Source organism: Ptychodera flava (genome assembly GCF_041260155.1).
Source record: "Ptychodera flava strain L36383 chromosome 23 unlocalized genomic scaffold, AS_Pfla_20210202 Scaffold_23__1_contigs__length_28996876_pilon, whole genome shotgun sequence".
Classification (NCBI taxonomy): domain Eukaryota; kingdom Metazoa; phylum Hemichordata; class Enteropneusta; family Ptychoderidae; genus Ptychodera; species Ptychodera flava.
In genome coordinates this window covers 16506599-16521210 of record NW_027248277.1, presented here as the reverse complement: position 1 = coordinate 16521210, position 14612 = coordinate 16506599, and the positions used below count along the sequence as shown (strand labels likewise).

The window sequence follows — 14612 nt, the reverse complement described above, 5'->3', positions numbered from 1 at the left end:
ACTAGAGACTTGAGATCAGACCGTTGACGGTGAACGACACGGTCGCCATCTTGCAATAAAGTACAAGGTTGTGTTACAATCTACATCTTGGTGTGTCAGCTTCAGTTACTGAAAGCATTACGATCCAGACTGGTACCTCTCAACTCGCATTCCCCTAACTACGAGCGCAACAGTATCACTAAGTCCATATTCCTTAGTTGACGACATCGATATGTCATAGTTGAAAGTGAATCTTTAGACATGAAACACTATTCCATTTAGAGCAAAACAATATATTTATTTGATGATCTTGGTGCGAGCTACTGGTTGAGGATACAAAGGTCCTGGCTGTAGATGGCGCTCTTTACCAAACATTTGTGAAAAGCATGGCCTGAAAATCAGCTAGGTCCTAAAGTATTTGTTGTATCGGTCGTCAATCATGGATCACCAATATTAATATCGATACGGAAAAAACCGGGTAAAGTATATATAACGACAAAATGAGCATTATTTATTAGATATCTGGGAGCTTCCTTCATAATTGCTGCCAAAGAAGTATGGAAAGCGAAATAGGCAATAATTTTAACGAAATTACTAAATGGCCTTAAACTTTGTCTTATGCTTCCTCAATCATCATCTGTATCAACGCTCGTAAAATGTGATACAGTAATTTTGAGAATACATGATTTCTGAACAAACACTTGTTGAAATTTGTATCAATTACGTAAGCCAAGACAACCAGTACTCAGTCTAGCTTTGCCATTCCAAAACCGTATATATATGCCGAAGTTGATTCTGGTCCGTGGAGCAGGTTTTTCGATATCGCGCCAACAGACAGACAGACAGACAGACAGACAGACTGACAATGCATAATGCCTAACATGTGCAAACAGATGGGCTAACGACAAGATAGGGGAGGCGGTCTTTTAGAGGTTTTCAGCGACTTTTGTTTTCTAAATTTATTTAACAATTACAAAAAACGATAAGGTATATTAGCAAAAGTGCACTTTAACTCTCCCGTCAAAGATGTTAGATTTCTCAGTTTTTCATTTTATGAATCAATTCACAAGATAAGATGTTTTCATTATAGAATATACAATCTGTTGCAAACTAAAAGTAGTACGCATGTGCTTAGAAAATGAAAGTCTTACTTGTAAAGTTTTACTCAAACTTCAACAATAAACTTTAAACAATTTTCTTACCAGATCAGCTATGAAAATCGGGATCACCCCGTGCAAAGTTTTGCACTAGAGATAGAAAATTACCCACAATTTTAGCATTATTTGAAATTCAAATGGCTGCCATCATTGTGTCAACTCTTCGTGGAAAATAACATTTTCGATATTCGGAAAACTAAGTCGGTGATTTTGTTCTTTTTCCAAGAGCTTGAAAATGAGCCCCCACGAGTGGTATACAAGAACAATATTGTAGAAATTTTAGAATCTGAATATCTGTCATCGAGGCATTTTCTATCTTAAAGTTCTATCATCTGTACATTTTCTGTTTTTAAAATAGGTTCTTCTTGTATTTTCCAAAAATTTGTCAAAATGTCATATGTTTTGATTGTAAACATAATCTGTATGTTTGAACTGTTCAATGTTATCGTGATAAATGAACACTTGTTGGGACAGGCATCGATTTGATTATGTTTGTTATCCTTTCACACAGACAAGTTAGAAAACCAAATTATTTTTGAATCAAAATGCGCTAAAATTTAGTAAATTTAAAAAAAAATGTTTTTACTATCAACCGTTAGTACTTGATAGCATAATAAACTCGGCTGGCGTGAAAAATGCAAAATGTATATAGCGTCGTGTCAGAATTTTACCATCTAAAGGGAGGGTAGTCGGAAATACGCTCAAAAGTCGTATGGAACCCGTACGACCAATGTATCCTGGTATCAACGTATAGCGGCGATTGATGAAAGTTAAAACATGTTTGTCATAATGTGTATTGCAAAAAAATAAAATATTTAAGTTGCGTTGACATGATGCATCAAATACATTGTTTTAAGTAATTTGTAAGATTTGTAAATATAATGGAAATCGCAAAGGCGCAGTTACGACGGCCCCTCCCTTTAATTGACTAGCAGAGATTGCCAGTTCATCACTGTAAACGGACTGAAAGATCCGTCGCTAGAGGGCGCTCTCTGCGGAGGGGAATGTAGGGAGCGTCCTCAAGCGACGGATCTGTCAGTGTAGACTGAAAGATCCGTCACTAGGGTTACAGACGCGTTGTGTACAGCGTCCGCCGCACACCATTGCGTAAACCACAAAAATGGTGCAGAACGATTTAGCACGCCAGAAAATGAATCAAATATTTACAGGTAATTTTCTTCCTTCAAATAGAAATTGTGAATCTCGGTTAAAATAATTAAAAAGGGAAGGATCACTTCTTGGGATTTCATGCTTTCATGGTCCTATATCTTCGAGCCTTGTTCAGAAATGCGACTGGCCAGGAGGGTTGCCATGGCGACAATCAGTGCAGCCGCAGAAACCGCGTTTCCACCATTGCAACCTGTACCTGTACCTGTATAGAGCAGAACACATGAATAGCTGTGGGTCCATAGCTGTGGTGTTTTCGGGGTGGGGGGGGGATTTCTGCCTTTTATGGACTGGTTTTGGTTTTTACGTTTTTAACCCCGCCACCACAGCTGTTGCGGCGGGGTTAAAAACGTAAAAGTCAAAACCAGAACGTAAAAGGCAGAAATCCCCCCCCCCGAAAAACACCACAGCTATGGACCCACAGCTTAACACGAATTGCGTATGATCTTCAGGGAAAGCAGTTAGGCCAAATTACAAAATTATGTGATTCCTATTACGCGCCCTACCCTCGATTAACCCACCAAACCTAGATATTTTATTCGCATTTTCAATAACTGATTGAGTAAAATATCTAAATTTTACCTCACTTATGTGTCTCAGCTGTTACGTTACCTAATATTCAATTTTGTAAGCTTGTTGGACAGAGATAGAATAGCTTTGCTCAAGAGCTTCTTAATACGTCGTCACCTGATGTGTTTCAAGAGTCTATGCCACAAAATGATGACGTCAAATTGCCATACACAAAACACAGACGCTTTCTTATTATGGCACTGTGTATCGTGTACGTCGATTTGACGTCATCAGTTTGTGGCTATACCACTTGTAAAATGATGCCGATTGCTGCACCAGTCACAATGTACAGAATCACAGTTGACGGAACCGACACATACAGGTATTGCAAGACGGTCGACGTTAATTCTTCAGTGTGTAAAGAAGGTAGAGGAAAAACGCTATACGTCAAACAACCGTGTCAAGAAGTTACGGACTGTCTACTGAATGCCACGTCACACTGAAGACCGCCTGTCAAATTGAAATCACACTTCGCGGCCTTTTTTGAAAACGTACTGGTTACACTAATGCCAGAAGCTCTCGACCAAGCAGGCTAAATTTAGTATAGTTTTAGTTATTTGTGTGTTTTTAGTTTTTATTAAATAATTTTGTTTACTATTGAACCCCATAGTGCACTTCTCGTCTTCACTGTCTGTGTGTGGTAATTTCTACCGTAACACAGCCAACAAAAACGAAAAAATACTCTGCTACTCTAATTTCCGGAGGCATCTTATCGGAAACACAATTTTTTATTTGGTCTAAGAAAGGGCATTTATTTGGGATCGTACAAGAATAGACTTGTCCCAAGTCTGTGCAGTTATCAATATCTCTGTCTATCGAGTGTAAGCATTAACAGACTGATGGAGAAAACACTGAGAAAATCTCAACAACATTAATAACGACTGGGCCGCCTGTGCCCTAGCGCGCGATACCGTCATAGTTAAATTATGACGGTATCGCGCGATAGGGCACAGGCGGCCCAGTCGTTATTAATATTGTTGAGATTTCCCCACTGTTTTCTGTATAAGTCTGATCGGAGTGAATAAAATAAATGATTATATAACCTAATCTAGCCTCTTGACTCTTTATTTATTTATAACCTAATCTAACCTCTTGACTCTTTATATATTTTACACCCCATTACAAGGACTTAATCTCTCATATATCTCGTAATTAATTAGTCAACATAACCAATTATGCTAATCTGTGGACTTATCAGCAATTTTATGGGTTGGTCAACATTGCAAAATTTTAAAGATAGTTAAAGTTACTAAAAGGTTCCTTTTTCATTTACATCATAGACCCTCCAAATTTGGAGGGTCTATGATCTAAAGTCACCCTTGTTCACAGCACTCTTATCACTTGAACAGCACACTCCAGATAGGTGACTGATTCTTTTTTATGGCGCAGTATATTACAATATAAAGGAATGGAGCTGCATAAATTTGAATTTAAAAATATCGCGAAAAATTCTATAAACGGTGAGATGCGCATCCCATTTACCTAGTTTCTTTCAAGGAAAACTGATGGTACCTAGGTGAGGTACATTTGCCCCACATGAAGTTTCACATAATTATACCGAAGTGCTAGACTGACGCTAGATTCGATGCTTAATCCTAAGGCTTGTAAGAAAAATACTGTATAGCGGGTCTATGGGGAACATTTTTAATTTATATTTCATTTTGAGTGTCACCTATCAAGAAAAAGCATAAGCTTAATTCGACAAAAAAACATTTAAAATCGAAGGGTTAGTGGAAACACACAAGATGTGCCCATGTGAACCAATATATATATATATATATATATATATATATATATATATATATATATATATATATATATATATATATATATATATATCTGCAAAGTAATAAATAAATACAATAAATGACAGGGGTTGCAGTTCAATTTACATAAGGTAGTCTGGCATACGTACAAATAACACATACATAGATACATAGATACATAGATACATAGATACATAGATACATATATATATATATATATATATATATATATATATATATATATATATATATATATATATATATATATATATATATATATATATATATATAATACCTACCAGGAACATCTGTTGTAGCATCTGCAAAGTAATAAATAATTACAATTAATGACAGGGGTTGCAGTTCAATGAACATAAGGTAGTCTGGCGTACGTACAAATAACACATACATACATACATACAGACAGACAGACAGACAGACAGACAGACAGACAGACAGACAGACAGACAGACATACATACATACATACATACATACATACATACATACATACATACATACATACATACATACATACATACATACATACATACATACATACATACATTGTTAATGTAGGTCATTTTCCCCAACACTCATCATGACCTGAGTTCAATTAGTCTAGAACATTCTCAGGGTCACTGCCCTTAACAACCTCACAACCTTGAATTAAATTAGTTTGGAATGTTCTGGAAATTTAATTAGTTGTGTAGAGAGATAATGTTAAAACAGTATTTAGCATGTCAATAAAAGTTCTAGATTGTTCTTATATGCTTTTATGTAAGCACATGGGTATAAATAGGGACGTGCACAGCTTGCAGTCAGACTTGTGGGATTGTGTCTCTTGCGTGTTACTTCAAGTCTTTGGAAACTCCAGCAGTAGTAACTTCAAGACTTTTCAAGACCTTCACTGCCACTCTGGATTTATACTGTGGACTTTGTGCAACTTCAAGCCTGCAAGCCAAAGGACTGTTCATTCATCCGACTGACTGTTACAACTCTGAGACTGGAGCTTTGCCGTCCCAACTGAGATAAGTAGTCTGTACACTTTCATAGTTTGTATTTTATCCCTGACTTAGCAATTAGTTTTATTTTTCGTAATAAATTTCATTTTATACGGAAACTGCTGAGTTCACCCTTTTGTTCGTTTTCTACACGTAACAACACACACACATACATACACACATACATACATGCGTGCGTGCGAGCGTGCGTGCGTGCGTGCGTACCTACGTACGTACGTACATACGTACATACATACATACATACATACATACATACATACATACATACATACATACATACATACATACATACATACATACATACATACATACAGCTTATTGTTAATGTTATAACGTCTCATATTTTGAAAGGCAAGTTTCCCATACGGAGGAATGAGAAACGGTACCCTTCCCGATAAAAGTACACTTTTGAACCCGGAACCATATCGGGCAATCAATGATTTTCACTTAGGTTACAATAGAGACTTGCATTCGAGTCTGTGGTCACACAAATATAAAAACATAATAAATTGAAGGACTACACTTGAGCAGACTGTTACACAGACTGTTGCGTAGATCGTAGGGTGAACACCTTGTTCCGGCCAGCCCGTAACTGCAGCTGAGAAAACCCATGTGTCGGAGGGGGGCAGTCAGGTTCAAATATACTGTCCAGCACTAATAACGTTGTACGAGAACACATGGCTGACAATATTCTCACCAGTCTATTAGTTTTATTAGGCTTGCAAGCCTCTGGTCACACCGTTCTCTTTTAGGTAGACCCGAAGGATATTGAGGAAAAATTTGAGGACTGAATAACAATGAACCCGTGCTAAGTTTGCGTACAATTCAACGTTGTCTTTGGGGTATGTTTGTATTCATTCACCATTACAGGTAAAGTCAGACAAGCATTGAATTTTACCATTTTTAGAATGTGTCTAGTTTCCAGAAGATTTTCCGAGATGTAATGATGTTATTGATGTCAGAAACCGTCGTTTTTTATACCACAGACTAGAGCTATTTGCACTTTATACTCAATCCACTTACCCGGATTTACAGTACTGTCGCCTGCAAAACAAACAAAATGATGACAATAGATGTTATAGATCGCGAAGTGGCGCCAATTTGCAAAATTTGCAATTTTGACAGGTAGGTGGGTAGATATGTATGCACGCATACGTTTCTGAATAAACATTGTACTGAGAACATTAGCATTACCGCATCAGTGAAAAACTGATTACACAGAAAATCTATAATAATTACGGGTTATTACACGAAGTTTAGGCGATACCGCTAAATACGGACGCATCACTCAAATACGACGCGGTATCGCCCAAACTTCGTGTAATAACCCCTTTATCATACATGCATGCTTTGGTTATTACTCTTTTCCTACAGACGTTCCGAAATTTGCAACGAAATTAACATGAATCGACCTTGCTTCCTCCAGGCTGTACTTATAAAAAGTTGGTCGCTAAGGAGTGATGACAACCATATCACTTCTTGATATTATTCCGCTATTGGGCCATTCCACTTCAAAGGAGGGTGTATGGAGCACGTTTAAAGCGAACAATTTAAATATTACGATGTCTACACAGGTTTTCACAAGTTGAAGAAGATTTATTTTAGTTTAAAATGACAGTGGATGTAAAACATAAACTGGAGTGTGTAAAATGGGTGTGTTTTTCGTGCTTTGATACATAATCTCATCCCTGCGTGATAAGGCCACCCAAATCGCGTCAAAATACTCGTGCCACGCCAGCGTTCGATTTCAAACTCGATCGAGTATGAATAGCTGAGAGCAAGCAGCTCTGCGACATCTATTAAAGCTCAGTGGATATAATACCCGGACCAGTCACTTTATCTCGAAGAATTGTACATGTCCTCAGACGTCAAAATGCCGAATTTACCTTCTTTAAGTTAGCGGATTAGGGAAAACATGAAGTGAGTACACAGACTGTAAGCTGTAATGTCGTAACTCGTTCGTGATTTTGTTGCTGTACGAATAAAACATTTCAAAGGTATTTCCGTCGTCTGCTCGTATATTTCCGTTCCCGGCTTGCCTAAATAGAACTAAACTTCCTTTAACAAACTAGGCGAAAGTTTGACTTTCCCTAGATCTTACATTGTAGCTGAAACCCGCAACACACCGGTGCCACCAGACACGATCATGACCAGTGAATCTCACTGACAGGTACAAATCGGAAATATTATATGCACCTTCCACCTTGTCTGTCGCGAGTATTTTCAGTGAGGTTGGATTTTGTGGCTCATTTACGGACGATGTTATTCACCGCCCAGATACTTGAGCTCATCAACAGGAAACGTAAAGCGATTCTATCGTGATTCACTGTCAAGCGATATCTTACATGTAATCTTCAGCAGCGAGAATGACATGAACACACTGCACCGCCACGGGAGCGACCGTGAACGATAACAGGTGTCGGCATATGATACAAATTTTCAATACGTTTGTTTGTATGTTTTTGGTACAAATGTACTTGTGCCTAAGTGCAATGCCCATGAAGTGACTGCAAACAACAGAATTTTGACCATAATCATAATGACGTTTGGGATTCTCAGTTGTCTTATTCGCTCAGCTGTTTATATGTACATCTACCAAGGAAGGTCATGCATACCAGCGAAGGTCACGCGTACGCGTCGCATAATTCGGTTACAGTGTAAATGTAATTTGTGTTTTCACAAGTTAAAATATGGATTCATATCAGTACCGTCTGAACAATAGAAGAATGGCAATACAGGCATAGCATGTATGATTATCTATAATAATTTAAATTTTAAAATTTGGATCATAATGACGTACTTATAAAGCGTTTGCTGTAAAGAAAATAAAGGAAATGTCAAGTTCGAGATTTCTGTCACCTTTTACTGCCATGCAATAATTGGAAAAATGGTGTATTTGTGTTATAAACACTTTTGGAGTGAAAATAATCGGGGATTTTCATATCGCCTCCAGCGAGACAAGATAATTCGTCTTTGGGCAGCGACTAAGTGAAGAAGGACTTACAATCAATCATCTCTGTGGCGTTAAAACAACTTATATCGCTTTCAGCAGGTAAGATGCATATGTACTTGTAGTATTGACAGTTGCCCATATCAGGCCTCATTGACACGGTCCAGCCAGTGATGTCAACGCCTTCAGGTGTTATTGGAGTAGGCTCGGGCGATTGTCCCACGGATAAAGCGTAGCCAGAGGAAAAGTCATAATCTGGATCATCCAGAAACATAAAGTATATTTGAGAAAGTTCAAAGTCGCCATCGCCGCCACTTTCTCTATACAAGTTGACGGAGAAGGTAAAATCAGTATAGTAGTAAGGACTGAACGTAAGAGATTCAGACCGGTAATGACGAACGAATCTTCAGTAATTAGCGGTGGATTCGCCAGCGAACCTGCGAATAAACAGTGAAAGATAAAGAAGTAAGCTGGAGTTCAAAGATTTTCTCTACCCCTCCTTTCCCCCCCCCCTCTCTCTCTCTCTCTCTCTCTCTCCTCTCTCTCTCTCTCTCTCATATATGTTTCCCTTGGCCAGGAGCAATCACGAAGTACTCAATATGACTAAATAATCCCAGTGTGTGTGTGTGTGTGTGTGTGTGTGTGTGTGTGTGTGTGTGTGTGTGTGTGTACATATATACATTTGCCCTAAATAATATACCCTTTATTTCATAAGGAATTAGTAATCTCTGAATTTCGTTTTGTTTTATCACTCTCGCTCTCTATATTCTTTTGTTCAAGGAAATATCCATAAATTATGTCTTTCTACAATAGCTTCAAACTTATTCTGTATCACATGCTACATTAAAGGGATATAGTCGTCGGAACTGCGCCTCTGCGAGTGGAAATGTGCTGCTTGTGCTGCTTGAGCATAATTTTTGCGCTTTCAATGCAGAAAAACGGAGGCTCACAGTCAACACGGCACAATGCTTCACTTATTGCAGCTATGCTGTACCTGTGCGCTCCGCCATTTTAAGGTACACGGTACCAACCTGTAGCCAAGCAAATATACACAGAATCTTTAAAACATCAATTTCTACTTACTAGCTTTGGTGGTCCAGGCGATGAAAATCACAGTTATCAATAAGATGATCCGGTCGAAAGTATTCATCTTTGAGGGAAAACAAACTTGAACTTGAATAGCGCACTAAAAATAAACCAACAAAATATGAGATTTGTAAAATGGCAGATATATGAGTGCGTCAAGCAAGAGACCGGTGTTCAGAGGAGATATTTTCGGAAAAGACAAGATTAATACCAAGCTGTCAACATTCCTTTTAGGCTTTTCCTTTCTATTACTGGTATGGTGTCTCGAATATACGAGATTGAGACGAGAGTTTGGAATGCCGAAGGCATGACATGACCGCGATTATTACATGCGATTATAAATCAGTGTAGTGATTTGAATAGGCACATCAGGGGAGTTAGCAGGCTGGTTGAACGATATACTGACCGGTTTCCGTGGTTACCCGGTCCGGTGAAACCCTTCCGACGTTTTTTGATGTCAAAGTAGACACATAACGCTAGATGTAAAATATCCATACGCACACTGCTATTTTGACATTCGTTAAAATCTGCTTGATACTGGTCGATAATGGTAAAACTGTTTGAAAATACCTGCATGTAACTAAATGTTATGTAACATTAACTGTGAAGAGGCATGGCGTCGGGCAAATTGTCGCCTGCTCTCGGGCACATAAACCCATGTGTTCAAGCAATACATGCACGCGGACATTGGCCCTTGAGTCGGCCGTATCCGGTATCACTGCAGCCAACAGTGTCACTGCACTGCGACGAAAATGACAGAAACGACATTGACACACGTTCTCCCAAATGTTGGGAAAATATCCTTACCAAGCAAATCACACCATTCGAGAATTTATCCTGGAGATAGAGAAGCGCTGTGTGTTTAGTCTCCTTATACCTTCACAGGAATGTTACAAGTCCAGAGTTTTTGAGCATAAAGTCCCAAGACTTGTTTGGCTTGACCATCCAAAGACCTTAATCTCCGTGTGACTGTTGACGTAGGATAAGTCTTTGTTGTAACGAGCTCGTTGTGCAGTGATCTTTTTGTATAATTCATTAATAAACAAACCATCCAACTTGTTTCAATAGTCACAGAAAATACCTAGACAACGTCACGAAACGCCATGTCAATGATCTCATGGGTGATCATTTCGTTTAGCGGATGGGAAGGTGAAGAAAATGAGTACCAGAGTAAAGTCTTATTTTTGTCTATCACTGCAAGTTGAAAAAGTAATTTTTTGCTATGATTGTTTTTTATCAATATGGTTTCTAAACACAAGAGAAGACAATAATTTAATATTTAAGGAAAAAATTACATCAGCAATGAAAGCGGCCCTTGTCATCCTCCCTCGACGTAAAATTCGATGCGTCCGCAACCTAAATTGAACAAGGCACTGCCCGTATGAAACGCCTTTGTCAATGATCAATTGCACTGTCAATATGGGCATACAAATGGTTCAATGGTCGCAATGAATGGAGTTGATAAAGAACTCGGGAATTGAATACTCGATTCGATTCAATCATAGACAGTAGTGTCTCTACTCTCTATGCTCAACTCGACGGGGAAAACCCCGCAACACAAAAAATAATCCTAATAAACAATCCCCCCAAACTGAAGACAGGTCATGAAATTAAAATTGTACCTACAAATTTTTTTACTAGTAGTCGACCACTTATTCTGTTCACTTTGATCTGTTATGACAGGAGAATAGAGTATATTTTTTGCCACGAGCTGCTGATAGAAGGCTCATGCGACCCGAAAAGACCGCATTGACCAACGCCCATTGGAACAGTGCGTATTCGTAGCAACGTCTAAGCTGACAACAATGGTTGTATGGCGCTTGCCTATGTTTAGATAAAAACCTTGAACTCATTCAATTGTGCCAGTCTTTAACGTATTCATTTTTCTTCTGAATCAGCTGCTATTTGTAATTTGTTCAGCTTTGTCGTGTTCCCACGTTTAGTAAATGGGTCAGACAAGAGCATATTAAACTAAGTTTATAACCGCAAACCCCCCTTTCTGACAGAATATTCGGAAGTGCGAAAATCCTTCAGAACAATTACGATATTAAGATCGCCCGAAGTAATGAATAATTGTTTATCCGGTACTTGAAGGTTAAATTGTTAACAGTTGAATTGTTGACAGTTTTTTGAGAATCACCTTTCGAACAATAATGTGAATGATACCAGGGTGAGTATTACACCAACTCACGGTTTACATGGAGTAATGTTATTTACAGTCAGTATGAATTTGCAAACGATAATTTGGATAATAATCTGCAAATGTAACCTCATCTGGTTTTCTTTTTAAGTGACAAACTTGTTTCTATGAGTAATTTGTAATATCGCGACATTCAGCTATAGAGCGCCTAAAACATATTAGAAATTTGAAAAATATAAAGATCCAATTATCCCGAATTAGTTCCAATCGTTATCATCATAATGTTCTGAGATTGTCATCTGTGAAAAAATGTTTAATGAAATTTTTTGCAGTGTTTCTTGATATATGTGGACACTATCATTTCTGTCTCCATAGGGAAACCATCATATGAAAAACAAACCAGATGTGAACTGAATGTGCTCCTGTGTTTTACAATAGGTTCATTAATAGTAGTACGCTTCACAGAACAATCAGAAATCTGGCATATCATTATATGTAGCAGGTTTTATCAACTTCGCCAGTACTCTCAGAGTTTAATTACTAACTACAAATCTTTATTTAATATGCAAATGAACTGTTAATTAGCTTGCCACTTCTCAATGCTTCATTGGACAATAAGATATCTATCAGATTATCATTTGTAGCACGTTTCATTAAATTTAATGCTATAATTTTAGAGTAACGTCACTAATTACAAATTCATTGAATATGCAAATGAACCCTAATTAACTTACTTGATACTTTTCAGTGTTTCACAGCCCAATTGAATAGTTATCAGCTCAATATCTGTAGCAAGTTTCACCAAATTTGGTGCCGTAATTTCAGAGTTATATACCTAATTACAAAGTGTATTAAATATGTAAATGAACCCTTAATTAACTTCACACTACTAAATGCTTTAAACACAATCAGATATCTGTTGGATCAGTAAGTGCAGCAGTTTTAATCACAGTTGATGCTGTTATTTTGGAGTTATATGACTTATTATAAAACTTCATAAATATGCAAATATGCTATTTACTAACTTGACACTGCTAAATGCCTCTGAGTACAATTGGATATCCATCAGATCAACATCTCTTGCAAGTTTCATCAAATTTGATGTTGTAATTTTGGAGTGATATCAGTAATTACACAGTTCATATAATATGCAAATGAACCCTCAATTAACTCCACACAACTAAATGCTTTACACCATAATTATATATTAGTTGCATCAGTATAAGTGGCCCATTGCCATCCTATCTCGACGTAAAGTCGATGCGTCCTTAACCTACATTAAACAAGGCTCTTCCGTATTATACACCTGTCTAAATCATCGAATGCACCATAAATACGGCGTGCATACAGTTAAATGGTTACAATGAATTAAATTCCAACTTGTTTCAATAGTCACAGAAAATACCTAGACAACGCCACGAAACGCCATGTCAATGATCTCGTGGCGTGATCATTTCGCTTAGGCGGATGGGAAGGTGAAGAAAATGAGTACCAGAGTAAAGTTTTATTTTTGTCTATCACTGCAAGTTGAAAAAGTCATTTTTTGCTATGATTGCTTTTATCAATATGGTTTTAAACACAAGAGAAGACAATAATTAATTTTTAAGGAAAAAAATTATATCAGCAATGAAAGCGGCCCTTGTCATCCCTCCCTCGACGTAAAATTCGATGCGTCCGCAACCTAAATTCAACAAGGCACTGCCCTTATGAAACGCCTTTGTCAATGATCAATTGCACTGTCAATATGGGCATACAAATGGTTCAATGGTCGCAATGAATGGAGTTGATAAAGAACTCGGGAACTGAATACTCCATTCGATTCAATCATAGACAGTAGTTTCTCACATTCTAGGCCGCTGGAGTGCGGGATCGACAGTGTGGGAAAAATCGATCCCACACTCTCAGAAACCGTCCCACACTCTGCAGTAAATATTACACGAGCTCTGATTGGATGATAAACAGTCTGTTTTGTTCCACGCGCAAACGTTATCCAATGGCACGACGAGTAACACACGGACTAGAACTACAAAGTAAGCAGGTCAAAGTACAGTGGCAGACGACAGAGTTGTCACAATTTTTGATAATATTGTACGTGTCCAATATGAATTAACGCATTTTATGGTCATGTGAGAAAAAGAATCTCACACACCGAGGACCTGGGATCAGATTTCTCACACTCGTTGGGGATATTTTGTCTCACACTCGCCTGCGGCTCGTGTGAGACAAAATATCCCCAACTCGTGTGAGAAATCTGATCCAGGTCCTTGGGGTGTGAGATTCTATTAGTCTCTACTGTCTGTGATTCCACTCGACGGGGAAAACCCTGCAACACAAAAAATAATCCTAATAAACAACCCCCCCCCACAAAACTGAAGACAATTCATGAAATTAAAATTGTACCTACCAATTTTTTTACTAGCAGTCGACCACTTGAGTGTTATGACAGGAGAATAGAGTAGATTTTTTGCCACGAGCTGCTGATAGAAGGCTGATGCGACCCGAAATGACCGCATTAACCAACGCCCATTGGAACAGTGCGTATTCGTAGCAACGTCTAAGCAGACAACAATGGTTGTCGGGCGCTTGCCTATGTTTAGATAGAAGCCATGAACTCAATCAATTGTGCCAGTCTTTTACGTATTCATTTTTTTCTGAATCAGTTGCTATTTGTAATTTGTTCAGCTTTGTCGTGTTCCCACGTTTAGTGAACGGGTCAGACAAGAGCATATTAAACTAAGTTTATAACCGCAACCCCCCCTTTCTGACAGAATAT

At 38.1% G+C, this 14612-nt stretch overlaps 1 protein-coding gene across 2 annotated transcripts; it reads right to left on the bottom strand.

Annotated features, from left to right (window-relative positions):
- Window positions 1-659: 659 nt before the first annotated feature.
- LOC139123997 (uncharacterized) lies at window positions 660-14344 on the bottom strand. 2 transcript variants are annotated; one of them, XM_070690130.1, is made up of 5 exons: window positions 14244-14344; window positions 9697-9799; window positions 8668-9050; window positions 6687-6707; window positions 660-2508 (listed from the first exon to the last, which is right to left on the bottom strand). In XM_070690130.1, the coding sequence occupies exons 3-5, from the start codon at window positions 8885-8887 to the stop codon at window positions 2399-2401; spliced, it is 351 nt and encodes a 116-aa protein (XP_070546231.1). In that variant the 5' UTR covers window positions 8888-9050; window positions 9697-9799; window positions 14244-14344; the 3' UTR covers window positions 660-2398. The 2 variants fall into 2 exon arrangements, with proteins under 2 accessions (XP_070546231.1, XP_070546232.1); XM_070690131.1 differs by lacking the exon at window positions 14244-14344 and adding an exon at window positions 10507-10697.
- Between the last annotated feature and the right edge of the window lie 268 nt (window positions 14345-14612).

Coding starts and splice junctions, on each gene's coding strand:
- LOC139123997 (XM_070690130.1), bottom strand. CDS start 8,887: ATGTTTCTGGATGATCCAGATTATGACTTTTCCTCTGGCTACGCTTTA. Junction 6,708..8,667: donor CGCCACAGAGATGATTGATT/GTAAGTCCTTCT, acceptor TTTGTTTTGCAG/GCGACAGTACTGTAAATCCG. Junction 2,509..6,686: donor CGACAGTACTGTAAATCCGG/GTAAGTGGATTG, acceptor TGCTCTATACAG/GTACAGGTACAGGTTGCAAT.